The sequence below is a fragment of the Entelurus aequoreus genome, linkage group LG17 (genome assembly GCF_033978785.1).
Source record: "Entelurus aequoreus isolate RoL-2023_Sb linkage group LG17, RoL_Eaeq_v1.1, whole genome shotgun sequence".
Classification (NCBI taxonomy): Eukaryota; Metazoa; Chordata; class Actinopteri; order Syngnathiformes; family Syngnathidae; genus Entelurus; species Entelurus aequoreus.
In genome coordinates this window covers 21,387,112-21,406,831 of record NC_084747.1, presented here as the reverse complement: position 1 = coordinate 21,406,831, position 19,720 = coordinate 21,387,112, and the positions used below count along the sequence as shown (strand labels likewise).

General features: G+C 37.0%; 1 protein-coding gene across 1 annotated transcript in view; it reads left to right on the top strand.

The window, feature by feature from the left end:
• The window catches only part of LOC133632654 (disabled homolog 2-interacting protein-like), an 82,554-nt gene that overhangs the window by 53,028 nt on the left and 9,806 nt on the right, over positions 1–19,720 (top strand). The window contains exons 19-27 of the mRNA XM_062025210.1: positions 4,921–5,065; positions 5,144–5,316; positions 5,374–5,645; positions 10,472–10,680; positions 10,740–10,884; positions 12,866–13,010; positions 13,073–13,309; positions 13,373–13,562; positions 17,304–17,524. Coding sequence (XP_061881194.1) covers positions 4,921–5,065; positions 5,144–5,316; positions 5,374–5,645; positions 10,472–10,680; positions 10,740–10,884; positions 12,866–13,010; positions 13,073–13,309; positions 13,373–13,562; positions 17,304–17,524 — 1,737 coding nt within the window. The remainder of the gene's footprint in view (positions 1–4,920; positions 5,066–5,143; positions 5,317–5,373; positions 5,646–10,471; positions 10,681–10,739; positions 10,885–12,865; positions 13,011–13,072; positions 13,310–13,372; positions 13,563–17,303; positions 17,525–19,720) is intronic.

Genomic DNA, 19,720 nt, shown 5'->3' with positions numbered 1-19,720 from the left:
AACAAGGGCGATTGACTATAAATAAGTCTGCCTTTAATTTCTATTTTCGTACAAAATCAAGCAGCGGATACTTGATTAAAGGCGCGGTGGCGTATATGTGTGTGTTTTAGCAACCATATTGAATGCACCTTCCAACTTCAATTTGTGAAGTAGTTTGAGAAATATAAAGTAAACATACAAACCCCGTTTCCATATGAGTTGGGAAATGGTGTTAGATGTAAATATAAACGGAATACAATGATTTGCAAATCCTTTTCAAGCCATATTCAGTTGAATATGCTACAAAGACAACATATTTCATGTTCAAACTCATAAACTTTATTGTTTTTTTGCAAATAATAATTAACTTAGAATTTCATGGCTGCAACACGTGACAAAGTAGTTGGGAAAGGGCATGCTCACCACTGTGTTACATGGCCTTTCCTTTTAACAACACTCAGTAACGGTTTGGGAAGTGAGGAGACACATTTTTGAAGTGGAATTATGTCCCATTCTTGCTTGATGTACAGCTTAAGTTGTTCAACAGTCCGGGGGTCTCCCTTCTGCTATTTTAGGCTTTTAGGTCTGGACTACAGGCAGGCCAGTCTAGTACCCGCACTCTTTTACTATGAAGCCACGTTGATGTAACACGTGGCTTGGCATTGTCTTGCTGAAATAAGCAGGGGCGTCCATGGTAACAATATATGTTGCTCCAAAAGCTGTATGTACCTTTCAGCATTAATGGCGCCTTCACAGATGTGTAAGTTACCCATGTCTTGGCCACTAATACACCCCCATACCATCACACATGCTGCCTTTTACACTTTCACACTAGAACAATCCTGGATGGTTCTTTTCCTCTTTGGACGTCCACAGTTTCCAAAAACAATTTCAAATGTGGACTCGTCAGACCACAGAACACTTTTCCACTTTGCATCAGTCCATCTTAGATGAGCTCAGGCCCAGCGAAACCGATAGCATTTCTGGGTGTTGTTGATAATCGGTTTTTGCCTTACATAGGAGAGTTTTAACTTGCACTTACAGATGTAGCGACCAACTGTAGTTACTGACAGTGGGTTTCTGAAGTGTTCCATGTAGTGATATCCTTTACACACTGATGTGGCTTGTTGATGCAGTACAGCCTGAGGGATGGAAGGTCACGGGCTTAGCTGCTTACGTGCAGTGATTTCTCCACATTCTCTGAATCCTTTGATGATATTACGGAGCGTAGATGGTGAAATCCCTAAATTCCTTGCAATAGCTGCTTGAGAAAGGTTGTTCTTAAACTGTTCAACAATTTGCTCAGGCATTTGTTGACAAAGTGGTGACCCTCGCCCCATCCTTGTTTGTGAATGACTGAGCATTTCATGGAATCTACTTTTATACCCAATCATGGCACCCACCTGTTCCCAATTAGCCTGCACACATGTGGGATGTTCCAAATAAGTGTTTGATGAGCATTCCTCAACTTTATCAGTATTTATTGCCACCTTTCCCAACTTCTTTGTCACGTGTTGCTGCCATCAAATTCTAAAGTTAATGATTATTTGCAAAAATGATCAGTTTGAACATGAAATATGTTGTCTTTGTAGCATATTCAACTGACTATGACTTGAAAAGGATTAGCAAATCATTGTATTCCGTTTATATTTACATCTAACACCATTTCCCAACTCATGAAAACGGGGTTTGTAATTGACCAAGATGCTAAAATCGCTACCTAGGTAGCCATCTTGCTAGCACCAGTGTGTTGCTGTCAAGGTTTTTATGCTAACAAAGGTTTATTACGACTTTGGGACAGAAGAAACTAGATCAGGGGTCACCAACCTTTTTGCAAGCAAGAGCTACTTCTTGGGTACTGATTAATGCGAAGGGCTACCAGTTTGATACACACTTAAATAAATTGCCAGAAATAGCCAATTTGCTCAATTTACCTTTAACTCTGTTATTATCAATAATTAATGATATTTACACTTAATTGAACGGTTTAAAGAGGAGAAAACACGAAAAAAATGACAATTAAATTTTGAAACATAATTTATCTTCAATTTCGACTCTTTAAAATTCAAAATTCAACCGAAAAAAAGAAGAGAAAAACTTTAAAAAATAATTTATGGAACATCATTAGTAATTTTTCCTGATTAAGATGAATTTTAGAATTTTGATGACATGTTTTAAATAGGTTAAAATCCAATCCACACTTTGTTAGAATATATAACAAATTGGACCAAGCTATATTTCTAACAAAGACAAATCATTATTTCTTCTAGATTTTCCAGAACAAAAATTTTAAAATAAATTCAAAAGACCTTGAAATAAGATTTAAATTTGATTCTACAGATTTTCTAGATTTGCCAGAATATTTTTTTTGAATTTTAATCATAATAAGTTTGAAGAAATATTTCACAAATATTCTTTGTCGAAAAAACAGAAGCTAAAATCAAGAATTAAATTAAAATGTATTTATTATTCTTTACAATAAAAAATAAATGTACTTGAACATTGATTTAAATTGTCAGGAGGAAGAAGAGGAAGGAATTCAAAAGGTAAAAAGGTATATGTGTTTAAAAATCCTAAATAATTTTTAAGGTCTGTATTTTTTTCTCTAAAATTGTCTTTCTGAAAGTTATAAGAAGCAAAGTAAAAAAAATAATGAATTTATTTAAACAAGGGAAGACCAAGTCTTCAAAATATTTTCTTGGATTTTCAAATTCTATTTGAGTTTTGTCTCTCTTAGAATTAAAAATGTCGGCAAAGCGAGACCAGCTTGCTAGTAAATAAATAAAGTTTAAAATCCTAAAATCATTTTTAAGGTTGTATTTTTTCTCTAAAATTGTCTTTCTGAAAGTTATAAGAAGCAAAGTTAAAAAAAAATAATGAATTTATTTAAACATGTGAAGACCAAGTCTTTCAAATATTTTCTTGGATTTTCAAATTCTATTTGAGTTTTGTCTCTCTTAGAATTAAAAATGTCTGGCAAAGCGAGACCAGCTTGCTAGTAAATAAATAAAGTTTAAAAATCCTAAAATCATTTTTAAGGTTGTATTTTTTTCTCTAAAATTGTCTTTCTGAAAGTTATAAGAAGCAAAGTAAAAAAATGTATGAAATTATTTAAACAAGGGAAGACCAAGTCTTTCAAATATTTTCTTGGATTTTCAAATTCTATTTGAGTTTTGTCTCTCTTAGAATTAAAAATGTCGGGCAAAGCGAGACCAGCTTGCTGGTAAATAAATAAAATTTAAAAAATAGAGGCAGCTCACTGGTAAGTGCTGCTATTTGAGCTATTTTTAGAACAGGCCGTCGGGCTACTCATCTGGTCCTTAAAAAAATCCTAAAATAATTTTTAAGGTTGTATTTTTTTCTCTAAAATTGTCTTTCTGAAAGTTATAAGAAGCAAAGTAAAAAAAATAATGAATTTATTTAAACAAGTGAAGACCAAGTCTTTGAAATATTTTCTTGGATTTTCAAATTCCATTTGAGTTTTGTCTCTCTTAGAATTAAAAATGTCGGGCAAAGCGAGACCAGCTTGCTAGTAAATAAATAAAGTTTAAAAATCCTAAAATCATTTTTAAGGTTGTATTTTTTCTCTAAAATTGTCTTTCTGAAAGTTATAAGAAGCAAAGTAAAAAAATTTATGAAATTATTTAAACAAGGGAAGACCAAGTCTTTAAAATATTTTCTTGGATTTTCAAATTCTATTTGAGTTTTGTCTCTCTTAGAATTAAAAATGTCGGGCAAAGCGAGACCAGCTTGCTAGTAAATAAATAAAGTTTAAAAATCCTAAAATCATTTTTAAGGTTGTATTTTTTTCTCTAAAATTGTCTTTCTGAAAGTTATAAGAAGCAAAGTAAAAAAAAAAAAAAAATTTATTTAAACAAGTGAAGACCAAGTCTTTAAAATATTTTCTTGGATTTTCAAATTCTATTTGAGTTTTGTCTCTCTTAGAATTAAAAATGTCGGGCAAAGCGAGACCAGCTTGCTAGTAAATAAATAAAGTTTAAAAATCCTAAAATCATTTTTAAGGTTGTATTTTTTTCTCTAAAATTGTCTTTCTGAAAGTTATAAGAAGCAAAGTAAAAAAAAATAATGAATTTATTTAAACAAGGGAAGACCAAGTCTTTCAAATATTTTTTGGGATTTTCAAATTCTATTTGAGTTTTGTCTCTCTTAGAATTAAAAATGTCGGGCAAAGCGAGACCAGCTTGCTAGTAAATAAATAAAGTTTAAAAATCCTAAAATCATTTTTAAGGTTGTATTTTTTCCTCTAAAATTGTCTTTCTGAAAGTTATAAGAAGCAAAGTAAAAAAATTTATGAAATTATTTAAACAAGTGAAGACCAAGTCTTTCAAATATTTTCTTGGATTTTCAAATTCCATTTGAGTTTTGTCTCTCTTAGAATTAAAAATGTCGGGCAAAGCGAGACCAGCTTGCTAGTAAATAAATAAAGTTTAAAAATCCTAAAATCCTTTTTAAGGTTGTATTTTTTTCTCTAAAATTGTCTTTCTGAAAGTTATAAGAAGCAAAGTAAAAAAAATAATGAATTTATTTAAACAAGTGAAGACCAAGTCTTTCAAATATTTTCTTGGATTTTCAAATTCTATTTGAGTTTTGTCTCTCTTAGAATTAAAAATGTCGGGCAAAGCGAGACCAGCTTGCTAGTAAATAAATACAATTTAAAAAATAGAGGCAGCTCACTGGTAAGTGCTGCTATTTGAGCTATTTTTAGAACAGGCCGGCGGGCTACTCATCTGGTCCTTACGGGCTACCTGGTGCCCGCGGGCACCGCGTTGGTGACCCCTGAACTAGATGCTAATGTCGCTATCTAGGTAGCCATTTTTGCTAGCATGATTGTGATGGCAAGCGTGCCGTGTGCAAAAGTAGAAGAATTAGTACCAACAATGCTGGGTGTCATGACAACACGTGGTCATGGTGGTGTTGCAGGCGTGTGATGCGGCGACTGCGTTGCGGCAGCCAGGAGTCACTCTTAGGCGCGGGGGGCGTGGCCTCTTTGGAGCTGAAGATGGACCAATCGGTGATCATCAAACCAGTCCACTCGTCCCTGCTGGGCCAGGACTTCTGCTTTGAGGTCCACCACCCGCACCTATGCACTAACCCCAGGTGTGCGGGGGACTGTAACCTGGCCTTTGCACCTGTGGTTGCCTAGGTAACCACCTCCACGGGGACCAAGTGTTTCTCCTGTCGCTCGGCGGCGGAGCGGGACAAGTGGATGGAGAACCTGAGAAGAGCGGTGCAGCCCAACAAAGACAACAGCAGACGGGTGGAGAACCTCCTCACGCTGTGGGTGATCGAGGCCAAGGACCTGCCGGCCAAGAAGAGGTGAAGTACTCAAGTATTCACGCCGGTATTCAGCCTAAAAGTGTTGCTGTGGGGCAGGTACTTCTGTGAGCTGTGCCTGGACGACAGTCTGTACGCCCGCACGTCCTGCAAGATGAAGACCGACAACATCTTCTGGGGCGAGCGCTTCGACTTCAGCAGCGTGCCGCCCGTCAGCGCCGTGACGCTGCACATCTACAAGGACACGGACAGGAAGAGGAAGAAGGACAAGAGCAGCTACGTGGGCCTGGTCAACATCCCCGTCGTCACGGTGACGGGAAGACAGCTGCTGGAGAAGTGGTACGCAGTGAGCATGCCCAGTACCATCAGAGGTGAGTCCAGTCCATTACTTCAAATACTACTTCAGCCCATTACTTCAAATACTACTTCAGTCCATTACTTCAAATACTACTTCAGTCCATTACTTCAAATACTACTTCAGTCCATTACTTCAAATATTACTTCAGTTCATTACTTCAAATATTACTTCAATTCAATACTTCAAACATTACTTCAGTTCCTTACTTCAAATATTACATCAGTTCATTACTTCAAATATTACTTCAGTTCAATACTTCAAATACTACTTCATTTCATGGCTTGTTTTAAAATCATTGTGACGTTATTAAAACAGTGTGGTGTTATGAAATCAACGTGATCTTATCAAGTCATTAGGATGATGAAATCAGTGTGATTATGAAATCATTGTTATTTGACAAATAATTGTGATGTCATCAAATCAACATGCTTTTGAAATTATTTTTAAATCGGATCGTTGTGATTTGAAATCTTTTGTGATGTTTGAGAACACCTTGATTTGAAAGTCAATGTTTCGGCATAGCTTTTTATGATGGTATAAAATCATTGCGATTGTGTAAAAGCTCTGTGATTTTAAAATCATTGTGATTTTATAAAAGCTCTGTGATTTTAAAATCATTGTGATGGTATGAAATCATTGCGATTGTATAAAAGCGGTGTGATTTTAAAATCATTGTGATGTATAAAATCATTGCGATTGTATAAAAGCTGTGTGATTTTAAAATCATTGTGATGTATAAAATCATTGCGATTGTATAAAAGCTCTGTGATTTTAAAATCATTGTGATTGTATAGAAGCTCTGTGATTTTAAAATCATTGTGATGGTATGAAATCATTGCGATTGTATAAAAGCTCTGTGATTTTAAAATCATTGTGATGTATAAAATCATTGCGATTGTATAAAAGCTGTGTGATTTTAAAATCATTGTGATGGTATAAAATCATTGCGATTGTATAAAAGCTCTGTGATTTTAAAAATCATTGCGATTGTATAGAAGCTCTGTGATTTTAAAATCATTGTGATGGTATGAAATCATTGTGATTGTATAAAAGCTCTGTGATTTTAAAATCATTGTGATGTATAAAATCATTGTGATTGTATAAAAGCTGTGTGATTTTAAAATCATTGTGATGGTATAAAATCATTGCGATTGTATAAAAGCTCTGTGATTTTAAAATCATTGTGATGGTAAAAATCATTGCGATTGTATAAAAGCTCTGTGATTTTAAAATCATTGTGATGGTATAAATCCATTGTGATTTTTAAAAACATTGTGAAGTTATTAAAACAGCGCGGTGTTTTAAAATCAACGTGATCATTAGGGTGTTGAAAACGTGATTATGAAATCAGTTATTTTACAAATATTTGTGATGTCATCAAATCAACCTACTTTTGAAATAATTTTTGAAATCAGATCGTTGTGATTTAAAATCTGTTGTGATGTTTTGAAAGCATAGTTTTTTATGATTATAAAATCACTGCGATTGTATAAAAGCTCTGTGATTTTAAAATCATTGTGAAGTTATTAAAACAGTGTGGTGTTATGAAATCAACGTGATCTTATCAAGTCATTAGGATGTTGAAATCATGACAATGAAATCAGTGTGATTATGAAATCACTGTTATGTTACAAATATTTGTGATGTTTTGAAAACACCTTGATTTGAAAGTCAATGTTTTGGCATAGCTTTTTATTATTATAAAATCATTGCGATTGTATAAAAGCTCTGTGATTTTAAAATCATTGTGATGGTAAAAAAATCATTGCGATTGTATAAAAGCTCTGTGATTTTAAAATCATTGTGATGGTATAAATCCATTGTGATTTTTAAAAACATTGTGAAGTTATTAAAACAGCGCGGTGTTTTAAAATCAACGTGATCATTAGGATGTTGAAAACGTGATTATGAAATCATTGTTATTTTACAAATATTTGTGATGTCATCAAATCAACCTACTTTTGAAATAATTTTTGAAATCGGATCGTTGTGATTTAAAATCTTTTGTGATGTTTTGAAAGCATAGTTTTTTATGATTATAAAATCACTGCGATTGTGTAAAAGCTCTGTGATTTTAAAATCATTGTGATAGTATGAAATCATTGCGATTGTATAAAAGCTCTGTGATTTTAAAATCGTGATGGTATGAAATCATTGCGATTGTATAAAAGTTATGTGATTTTAAAAACATTGTGAAGTTAATAAAACAGTGTGGTGCTATGAAACCAACGTGATCTTATCAAGTCATTAGGATGTTGAAATCATGACAATGAAATCAGTGTGATTATGAAATCACTGTTATGTTACAAATAATTGTGATGTCATCAAATCAACATGTTTTTTAAATGATTTTTAAATCGGATCGTTGTGATTTCAAATCTTTTGTGATGTTTTGAAAACACCTTGATTTGAAAGTCAATGTTTTGGCATAGCTTTTTATGATTATAAAATCATTGCGATTGTATAAAAGCTCTGTGATTTTAAAATCATTGTGATGGTAAAAAATAATTGCGATTGTATAAAAGCTCTGTGATTTTAAAATCATTGTGATGGTAAAAAATAATTGCGATTGTATAAAAGCTCTGTGATTTTAAAATCATTGTGATGGCATAAATCCATTGTGATTTTTAATAACATTGTGAAGTTATTAAAACAGCGCGGTGGTTTTAAAATCAACGTGATCATTAGGATGTTGAAATCGTGATTATGAAATCATTATTTTACAAATATTTGTGATGTCATCAAATCAACATACTTTTGAAATAATTTTTGAAATCAGATCGTTGTGATTTAAAATCTTTTGTGATGTTTTGAAAGCAGTTTTTTATGATTATAAAATCACTGCGATTGTATAAAAGCTCTGTGATTTTAAAATCATTGTGAAGTTATTAAAACAGTGTGGTGTTATGAAATCAACGTGATCTTATCAAGTCATTAGGATGTTGAAATCATGACAATGAAATCAGTGTGATTATGAAATCACTGTTATGTTACAAATAATTGTGATGTCATCAAATCAGCATGCTTTTTAATGATTTTTAAATCGGATCGTTGTGATTTGAAATCTTTTGTGATGTTTGAGAACACCTTGATTTCAAAGTCAATGTTTCGGCATAGCTTTTTATGATGGTATAAAATCATTGCGATTGTGTAAAAGCTCTGTGATTTTAAAATCATTGTGATGTATACAATCATTGCGATTGTATAAAAGCTCTGTGATTTTAAAATCATTGTGATGGTATGAAATCATTGCGATTGTATAAAATCTCTGTGATTTTAAAATCATTGTGATGGTATGAAATCATTGCAATTGTATAAAAGCTCTGTGATTTTAAAATCATTGTGATGGTATGAAATCATTGCGATTGTAGAAAAGCGCTGTGATTTTAAAATCATTGTGATGGTATGAAATCATTGCGATTGTATAAAAGTTCTGTGATTTTAAAATCATTGTGATGGTATGAAATCATTGCGATTGTACAAAAGCTCTGTGATTTTAAAATCATTGTGAAGTTATTAAAACAGTGTGGTGCTATGAAACCAACGTGATCTTATCAAGTCGTTAGGATGTTGAAATCATGACAATGAAATCAGTGTGATTATGAAATCACTGTTATGTTACAAATAATTGTGATGTCATTAAATCAACATGCTTTTTAAATGATTTTTAAATCGGATCGTTGTGATTTCAAATCTTTTGTGATGTTTTGAAAGCATAGTTTTTTATGATTATAAAATCACTGCGATTGTATAAAAGCTCTGTGATTTTAAAATCATTGTGAAGTTATTAAAACAGTGTGGTGCTATGAAACCAACTTGATCTTATCAAGTCATTAGGATGTTGAAATCATGACAATGAAATCAGTGTGATTATGAAATCACTGTTATGTTACAAATAATTGTGACGTCATCAAATCAACATGCTTTTTAAATGATTTTTGAAATCGGATCGCTGTGATTTCAAATCTTTTGTGATGTTTTGAAAACACCTTGATTTGAAAGTCAATGTTTCGGCATAGCTTTTTATGATGGTATAAAATCATTGCGATTGTGTAAAAGCTCTGTGATTTTAAAATCATTGTGATGTATAAAATCACTGCGATTGTATAAAAGCTCTGCGATTTTAAAATCATTGTGATGGTATGAAATCATTGCGATTGTATAAAAGCTCTGTGATTTTAAAATCATTGTGATGGTATGAAATCATTGCGATTGTATAAAAGCTCTGTGATTTTAAGATCATTGTGATGGTATGAAATCATTGCGATTGTATGAAAGCTCTGTGATTTTAAAATCGTTGTGATGGTATGAAATCATTGCGATTGTATAAAAGCTCTGTGATTTTAAAAACATTGTGATGGTATTAAAACAGTGTGGTGTTATGAAACCAACGTGATCTTATCAAGTCGTTAGGATGTTGAAATCATGACAATGAAATCAGTGTGATTATGAAATCACTGTTATGTTACAAATAATTGTGATGTCATCAAATCAACATGCTTTTGAAATGATTTTGAAATCGGATCGTTGTGATTTCAAATCTTTTGTGATGTTTTGAAAACACCTTGATTTGAAAGTCAATGTTTTGGCATAGCTTTTTATGATTATAAAATCATTGCGATTGTATAAAAGCTCTGTGATTTTAAAATCATTGTGAAGTTATTCCAACGGTGTGGTGTTTTGAAATCAACGTGATCATTAGAATGTTGAAATCATGACTGTGAAATCAGTGTGATTATGAATTCGTTGTTATTTGAGAAGTAGTTGTGATGTCATGAAATCATTGTGATTTGGAAATGATTATGGTGATAAAACTGAAAGTGAGTGTTGTGTGTGCAGCCAAGTCGTGCGTGCCCACGGTGCGGGTGAAGGCTCGCTACCAGAGCGTGGTGATCCTGCCCATGGAGCAGTACAAGGAGTTTGCAGAGTTCATCAGTGCCAACTACCTGCTGCTCTGCAACACTCTAGAAGCTTCCATGGGCCTGAGGGCCAAGGAGGAGCTGGCGGCGGTGCTGGTCCACATCCTGCACAGCACCGGCAAGGCCAAGGTACCTGATGACCACGCCCCCTTTTGACCATCAGGGTGACCTCTGACCTTGGTCCACAGGACTTCTTGACGGACTTGATGATGTCAGAGGTGGACCGTTACCGTGACAACGATCAACTGATCTTCAGAGAAAACACCCTGGCAACCAAAAGCATCGAAGAATACTTGAAGCTGATTGGACAGAAGTACCTGCAGGATGCACTGGGTACAATGTACTACACAATGTACTACACAATGTACTACATGACACTACACAATGTACTACATGTCAGTACACAATGTACTACATGACAGTACACACTGTACTACATGACACTACATACTGTACTACACAATGTACTACACAATGTACTACACAATGTACTACATGACACTACACAATGTACTACATGACACTACATACTGTACTACACAATGTACTACATGACACTACACAATGTACTACACAATGTACTACACAATGTACTACATGACACTACACAATGTACTACATGACACTACATACTGTACTACACAATGTACTACACAATGTACTACACAATGTACTACATGACACTACACAATGTACTACATGACACTACATACTGTACTACACAATGTACTACATGACACTACACAATGTACTACACAATGTACTACACAATGTACTACACAATGTACTACATGACACTACATACTGTACTACACAATGTACTACATGACAGTACACAATGTACTACATGACAGTACACACTGTACTACATGACTACAAGAGTACATACAGTATGGTAGTAAATGCTGTACTACACAAGAGTACATACAGTATGGTAGTAAATGCTGTACTACACAAGAGTACATACAGTATGGTTGTAAATGCTGTACTACACCAGAGTACATACAGTATGGTAGTAAATGCTGTACTACACAAGAGTACATACAGTATGGTTGTAAATGCTGTACTACACCAGAGTACATACAGTATGGTAGTAAATGCTGTACTACACAAGAGTACATACAGTATGGTAGTAAATGCTGTACTACACAAGAGTACATACAGTATGGTAGTAAATGCTGTACTACACAAGAGTACATACAGTATGGTAGTAAATGTTGTACTACACCAGAGTACATACAGTATTGTACTAACTACTGTACTACACCAGAGTACATACAGTATGGTAGTAAATGCTGTACTACACAAGAGTACATACAGTATGGTAGTAAATGCTGTACTACACCAGAGTACATACAGTATGGTAGTAACTACTGTACTACACCAGAGTACATACAGTATTGTAGTAAATGCTGTACTACACAAGAGTACATACAGTATGGTAGTAAATGCTGTACTACACAAGAGTACATACAGTATGGTACTAACTACTGTACTACACAAGAGTACATACAGTATGGTACTAACTACTGTACTACACAAGAGTACATATAGTATGGTACTAACTACTGTACTACACCAGAGTACATACAGTATTGTACTAACTGCTGTACTACACAAGAGTACATACAGTATGGTAGTAAATGCTGTACTACACAAGAGTACATACAGTATGGTAGTAAATGCTGTACTACACAAGAGTACATACAGTATGGTAGTAAATGCTGTACTACACAAGAGTACATACAGTATGGTAGTAAATGCTGTACTACACAAGAGTACATACAGTATGGTAGTAAATGCTGTACTACACAAGAGTACATACAGTATGGTAGTAAATGCTGTACTACACAAGAGTACATACAGTATGGTAGTAAATGCTGTACTACACCAGAGTACATACAGTATGGTAGTAAATGCTGTACTACACAAGAGTACATACAGTATGGTAGTAAATGCTGTACTACACCAGAGTACATACAGTATGGTAGTAAATGCTGTACTACACCAGAGTACATACAGTATGGTAGTAAATGCTGTACTACACCAGAGTACATACAGTATGGTAGTAAATGCTGTACTACACCAGAGTACATACAGTATGGTAGTAAATGCTGTACTACACAAGAGTACATACAGTATGGTAGTAAATGCTGTACTACACCAGAGTACATACAGTATGGTAGTAAATGCTGTACTACACAAGAGTACATACAGTATGGTAGTAAATGCTGTACTACACAAGAGTACATACAGTAGGGTACTAACTACTGTACTACACCAGAGTGTACTCACACTGGCTGTGTGTGTCCAGGTGAGTTCATCAAGGCTCTGTACGAGTCAGACGAGAACTGCGAGGTGGACTTGTCTCGCTGCGTGACCTCGGACTTGGTGGAGCACCAGGCCAACCTGAGGATGTGCTGTGAACTGGCCTTCTGCAAGATCCTGGACTCTTACAGGTCAGCACACTCACAGTCTTGGCGGCATGCGAGGACTCCACCTTTGTCTCCGCCCACCTCAGAGTGTTCCCACGGGAGCTGAAGGAGGTGTTTGCGTCATGGCGACAGGAGTGCGGTAACCGGGGGCGACCGGACATCAGCGAGCGCCTCATCAGCGCCTCGCTCTTCCTGCGCTTCCTGTGTCCGGCGGTGATGTCGCCCTCGCTCTTTGACCTCATGCAAGGCTACCCGGACGAGCGCACGGCCCGCACGCTGACGCTCATCGCCAAGGTCATCCAGACCCTCGCCAACTTCAGCAAGTGAGTGCCTCGGTCGCCATGACAACCCACTCCCTCCCGGCTAACGCGCTCCCGCGGCCGCAGGTTCGGCTTGAAGGAGGAGTACATGCTGTTCATGAACGACTTTGTGGAGCGTCAGTGGAGCAGCATGCAGCGCTTCCTGCAGGAGATCTCACACCCTGATGGACTCAACCACACCGCCGGCTTTGATGGGTACATAGACCTGGGCCGGGAACTGTCCACCCTGCACACCCTGCTGGCTGACCTGGACCAGGTGACCACACATTCAGTCAGCTGACACAGGTGACACATTCAGTCAGGTGACACAGGTGACACATTCAGTCAGGTGACACAGGTGACACATTCAGTCAGCTGACACAGGTGACACATTCAGTAAGGTGACATGCTAAAACAGGTGACACATTCAGTTAGGTGACATGCTTGACACAGGTGACACATTCAGTCAGGTGACATGCTAAAACAGGTGATACATTCAGTCAGGTGACATGCTAAAACAGGTGACACATTCAGTCAGGTGACATGCTTGACACAGGTGACACATTCAGTCAGGTGACATGCTAAAACAGGTGACACATTCAGTTAGGTGACATGCTTGACACAGGTGACACATTCAGTCAGGTGACATGCTAAAACAGGTGATACATTCAGTCAGGTGACATGCTAAAACAGGTGACACATTTAGTCAGGTGACATGCTTGACACAGGTGACACATTCAGTCAGGTGACATGCTTGACACAGGTGACACATTCAGTCAGGTGACATGCTAAAACAGGTGACACATTCAGTCAGGTGACATGCTTGACACAGGTGACGCATTCAGTCAGGTGACATGCTAAAACAGGTGATACATTCAGTTAGGTGACATGCTTGACACAGGTGACGCATTCAGTCAGGTGACATGCTAAAACAGGTGATACATTCAGTCAGGTGACATGCTAAAACAGGTGACACATTCAGTCAGGTGACATGCTAAAACAGGTGACACATTCAGTCAGGTGACATGCTTGACACAGGTGACACATTCAGTCAGGTGACATGCTTGACACAGGTGACGCATTCAGTCAGGTGACATGCTAAATCAAATGATACATTCAGTCAGGTGACATGCTAAAACAGGTGACACATTCAGTCAGGTGACATGCTTGACACAGGTGACACATTCAGTTAGGTGACATGCTTGACACAGGTGACACATTCAGTCAGGTGACATGCTTGACACAGGTGATACATTCAGTCAGGTGACATGCTAATTCAGGTGACACATTCAGTCAGGTGACATGCTAAAACAGGTGACACATTCAGTCAGGTGACATGCTAAAACAGGTGACACATTCAGTCTGGTGACATGCTTGACACAGGTGACACATTCAGTCTGGTGACATGCTTGACACAGGTGATACATTCAGTCAGGTGACATGCTAATTCAGGTGACACATTCAGTCAGGTGACATGCTAAAACAGGTGACACATTCAGTCAGGTGACATGCTAAAACAGGTGACACATTCAGTCAGGTGACATGCTTGACATAGGTGACACATTCAGTCAGGTGACATGCTAAAACAGGTGACACATTCAGTCAGGTGACATGCTTGACATAGGTGACACATTCAGTCAGGTGACATGCTAAAACAGGTGACACATTCAGTCAGGTGACATGCTTGACATAGGTGACACATTCAGTCAGGTGACATGCTAAAACATGTGACACATTCAGTCAGGTGACATGCTAAAACAGGTGACACATTCAGTCAGGTGACATGCTAAAACAGGTGACACATTCAGTCAGGTGACATGCTTGACACAGTTGACACATTCAGTCAGGTGACATGCTAAAACAGGTGACACATTCAGTCAGGTGACATGCTTGACATAGGTGACACATTCAGTCAGGTGACATGCTAAAACAGGTGACACATTCAGTCAGGTGACATGCTAAAACAGGTGACACATTCAGTCAGGTGACATGCTTGACATAGGTGACACATTCAGTCAGATGACATGCTAAAACAGGTGACACATTCAGTCAGGTGACATGCTTGACATAGGTGACACATTCAGTCAGGTGACATGCTAAAACAGGTGACACATTCAGTCTGGTGACATGCTTGACACAGGTGACACATTCAGTCTGGTGACATGCTTGACACAGGTGATACATTCAGTCAGGTGACATGCTAATTCAGGTGACACATTCAGTCAGGTGACATGCTAAAACAGGTGACACATTCAGTCAGGTGACATGCTAAAACAGGTGACACATTCAGTCAGGTGACATGCTTGACATAGGTGACACATTCAGTCAGGTGACATGCTAAAACAGGTGACACATTCAGTCAGGTGACATGCTAAAACAGGTGACACATTCAGTCAGGTGACATGCTTGACATAGGTGACGCATTCAGTCAGGTGACATGCTTGACATAGGTGACACATTCAGTCAGGTGACATGCTAAAACAGGTGACACATTCAGTCAGGTGACATGCTTGACATAGGTGACACATTCAGTCAGGTGACATGCTAAAACAGGTGACACATTCAGTCAGGTGACATGCTTGACATAGGTGACACATTCAGTCAGGTGACATGCTAAAACAGGTGACACATTCAGTCAGGTGACATGCTTAACATAGGTGACACATTCAGTCAGGTGACATGCTAAAACAGGTGAGTCAGGTGACATGCTAAAACAGGTGACACATTCAGTCAGGTGACATGCTAAAACAGGTGACACATTCAGTCAGGTGACATGCTTGACATAGGTGACACATTCAGTCAGGTGACATGCTTGACATAGGTGACACATTCAGTCAGGTGACATGCTAAAACAGGTGACACAGGTGAGTCAGGTGACATGCTAAAACAGGTGAGGCAGGTGACACATTCAGTCAGGTGACATGCTAAAACAGGTGAGGCAGGTGACACATTCAGTCAGGTGACATGCTAAAACAGGTGAGGCAGGTGACACATTCAGTCAGGTGACATGCTAAAACAGGTGAGGCAGGTGACACATTCAGTCAGGTGACATGCTAAAACAGGTGAGTCAGGTGACATGCTAAAACAGGTGAGGCAGGTGACACATTCAGTCAGGTGACATGCTAAAACAGGTGAGGCAGGTGACACATTCAGTCAGGTGACATGCTTGACACAGGTGACACATTCAGTCAGGTGACATGCTAAAACAGGTGAGTCAGGTGACACATTCAGTCAGGTGACATCCTAAAACAGGTGAGGCAGGTGACACATTCAGTCAGGTGACATGCTAAAACAGGTGAGGCAGGTGACACATTCAGTCAGGTGACATGCTAAAACAGGTGAGTCAGGTGACACATTCAGTCAGGTGACATGCTAAAACAGGTGAGGCAGGTGACACATTCAGTCAGGTGACATGCTTGACACAGGTGACACATTCAGTCAGGTGACATGCTAAAACAGGTGAGGCAGGTGACACATTCAGTCAGGTGACATGCTTGACACAGGTGACACATTCAGTCAGGTGACATGCTAAAACAGGTGAGGCAGGTGACACATTCAGTCAGGTGACATGCTTGACACAGGTGACACATTCAGTCAGGTGACATGCTAAAACAGGTGAGGCAGGTGACACATTCAGTCAGGTGACATGCTTGACACAGGTGACACATTCAGTCGGGTGACATGCTAAAACAGGTGAGTCAGGTGACACATTCAGTCGGGTGACATGCTAAAACAGGTGAGTCAGGTGACACATTCAGTCAGGTGACATGCTAAAACAGGTGAGGCAGGTGACACATTCAGTCAGGTGACATGCTTGACACAGGTGACACATTCAGTCAGGTGACATGCTAAAACAGGTGAGGCAGGTGACACATTCAGTCAGGTGACATGCTTGACACAGGTGACACATTCAGTCAGGTGACATGCTAAAACAGGTGAGGCAGGTGACACATTCAGTCAGGTGACATGCTAAAACAGGTGAGTCAGGTGACATTCCTGTCTTAAAATGTGTCCTCAGTCGTGTCTGTCAAAGCTCAGTCCACTTCCACGGATCCTAAGAGACGTGTCGGCAGCACTGGCCAACCCAGGGGGCGGGGCTTATCCCGGCAAAGTATTGGCGTCCTCTCCAGAGCTCCAGCGCCTGGTGTCTCCTCCCCCTTTGTCTCCGCCCCTTTCTCCTCCTCTGGCGGCCTGCAATCCCTCACTTGGCCAGCAGTGTGGGGTCGGAGCGGATGGGGGGTCAGTATTTGTTATATACAGTAATATGTATTTATATACAGTACATCTATAGTAGTATTTGCTATACACAGTAATATGTATTTATATACAGTACATCTACAGTAGTATTTGTTATATACAGTAATATGTATTTATACACAGTACATCTACAGTAGTATTTGCTATATACAGTAATATGTATTTATATACAGTACATCTACAGTAGTATTTGCTATATACAGTAATATGTATTTATATACAGTACATCTACAGTAGTATTTGTTATATACAGTAATATGTATTTATATACAGTACATCTACAGTAGTATTTGCTATATACAGTAATATGTATTTATATACAGTACATCTACAGTAGTATTTGCTATATACAGTAATATGTATTTATATACAGTACATCTACAGTAGTATTTGCTATATACAGTAATATGTATTTATACACAGTACATCTACAGTAGTATTTACTATATACAGTAATATGTATTTATATACAGTACATCTACAGTAGTATTTGCTATATACAGTAATATGTATTTATACACAGTACATCTACAGTAGTATTTGCTATATACAGTAATATGTATTTATATACAGTACATCTACAGTAGTATTTGTTATATACAGTTATATGTATTTATATACAGTACATCTACAGTAGTATTTGCTATATACAGTAATATGTATTTATACACAGTACATCTACAGTAGTATTTGCTATATACAGTAATATGTATTTATATACAGTACATCTACAGTAGTATTTGCTATACACAGTTATATGTATTTATATACAGTACATCTACAGTAGTATTTGCTATATACAGTAATATGTATTTATATACAGTACATCTACAGTAGTATTTTCTATATACAGTAATATGTATTTATACACAGTACATCTACAATAGTATTTACTATATACAGTAATATGTATTTATATACAGTACATCTACAGTAGTATTTGTTGTATACAGTAATATGTATTTATACACAGTACATCTACAGTAGTATTTGTTATTTACAGTAATATGTATTTATATACAGTACATCTACAGTAGTATTTGCTATATACAGTAATATGTATTTATACACAGAACATCTACAGTAGTATTTGCTATATACAGTAATATGTATTTATATACAGTACATCTACAGTAGTATTTGCTATATACAGTAATATGTATTTATACACAGTACATCTACAGTAGTATTTACTATATACAGTAATATGTATTTATATACAGTACATCTACAGTAGTATTTGTTATATACAGTAATATGTATTTATACACAGTACATCTACAGTAGTATTTGTTATATACAGTTATATGTATTTATATACAGTACATCTACAGTAGTAGATTTATTGATTGATTGATTGATTGAGTTTATTTTGAACATGAACACACTTACAGTATAATACATCACACAATTTCATATAATTTCTCTTTACATCATGTCCGAAAAGGACATGCAGCTGTCCTTTTATATATATATTTGTATATATATATACCGTATTTTCCGCACTATAAGGCGCACCGGATTATAAGGCGCACCTTCAATGAATGGCCTATTTTAAAACGTTGTTCGTATATAAGGCGCACCGGATTATAAGGCGCACCTTCAATGAATGGCCTATTTTAAAACGTTGTTCGTATATAAGGCGCACCGGATTATAAGGCGCACCTTCAATGAATGGCCTATTTTAAAATGTTGTTCGTATATAAGGCGCACCGGATTATAAGGCCCACCTTCAATGAATGGCCTATTTCAAAATGTTGTTCATATATAAAGTGCACCAGATTATAAGGCGCACCTTCAATGAATGGCCTATTTTAAAACGTTGTTCATATATAAGGCGCACCGCATTATAAGGCGCACCTTCAATGAATGGCCTATTTTAAAACGTTGTTCGTATATAAGGCGCACCGCATTATAAGGCGCATAGAATAGACGCTACAGTAGAGGCTGGGGTTACGTTATGCATCCCGTAGTTGCGAGACCTGTTGTGGCTCAATATTGCTCCATATATAAGGCGCACCGGATTATAAGGCGCACTGTCAGCTTTTGAGAAAATTGGAGGTTTTTAGGTGCGCCTTATAGTGCGGAAAATACGGTGTATATATATATATATATATATATATATATACAGTAAATCTACTGTAGTATATAAACAGTATATTTACTGTACTATATATT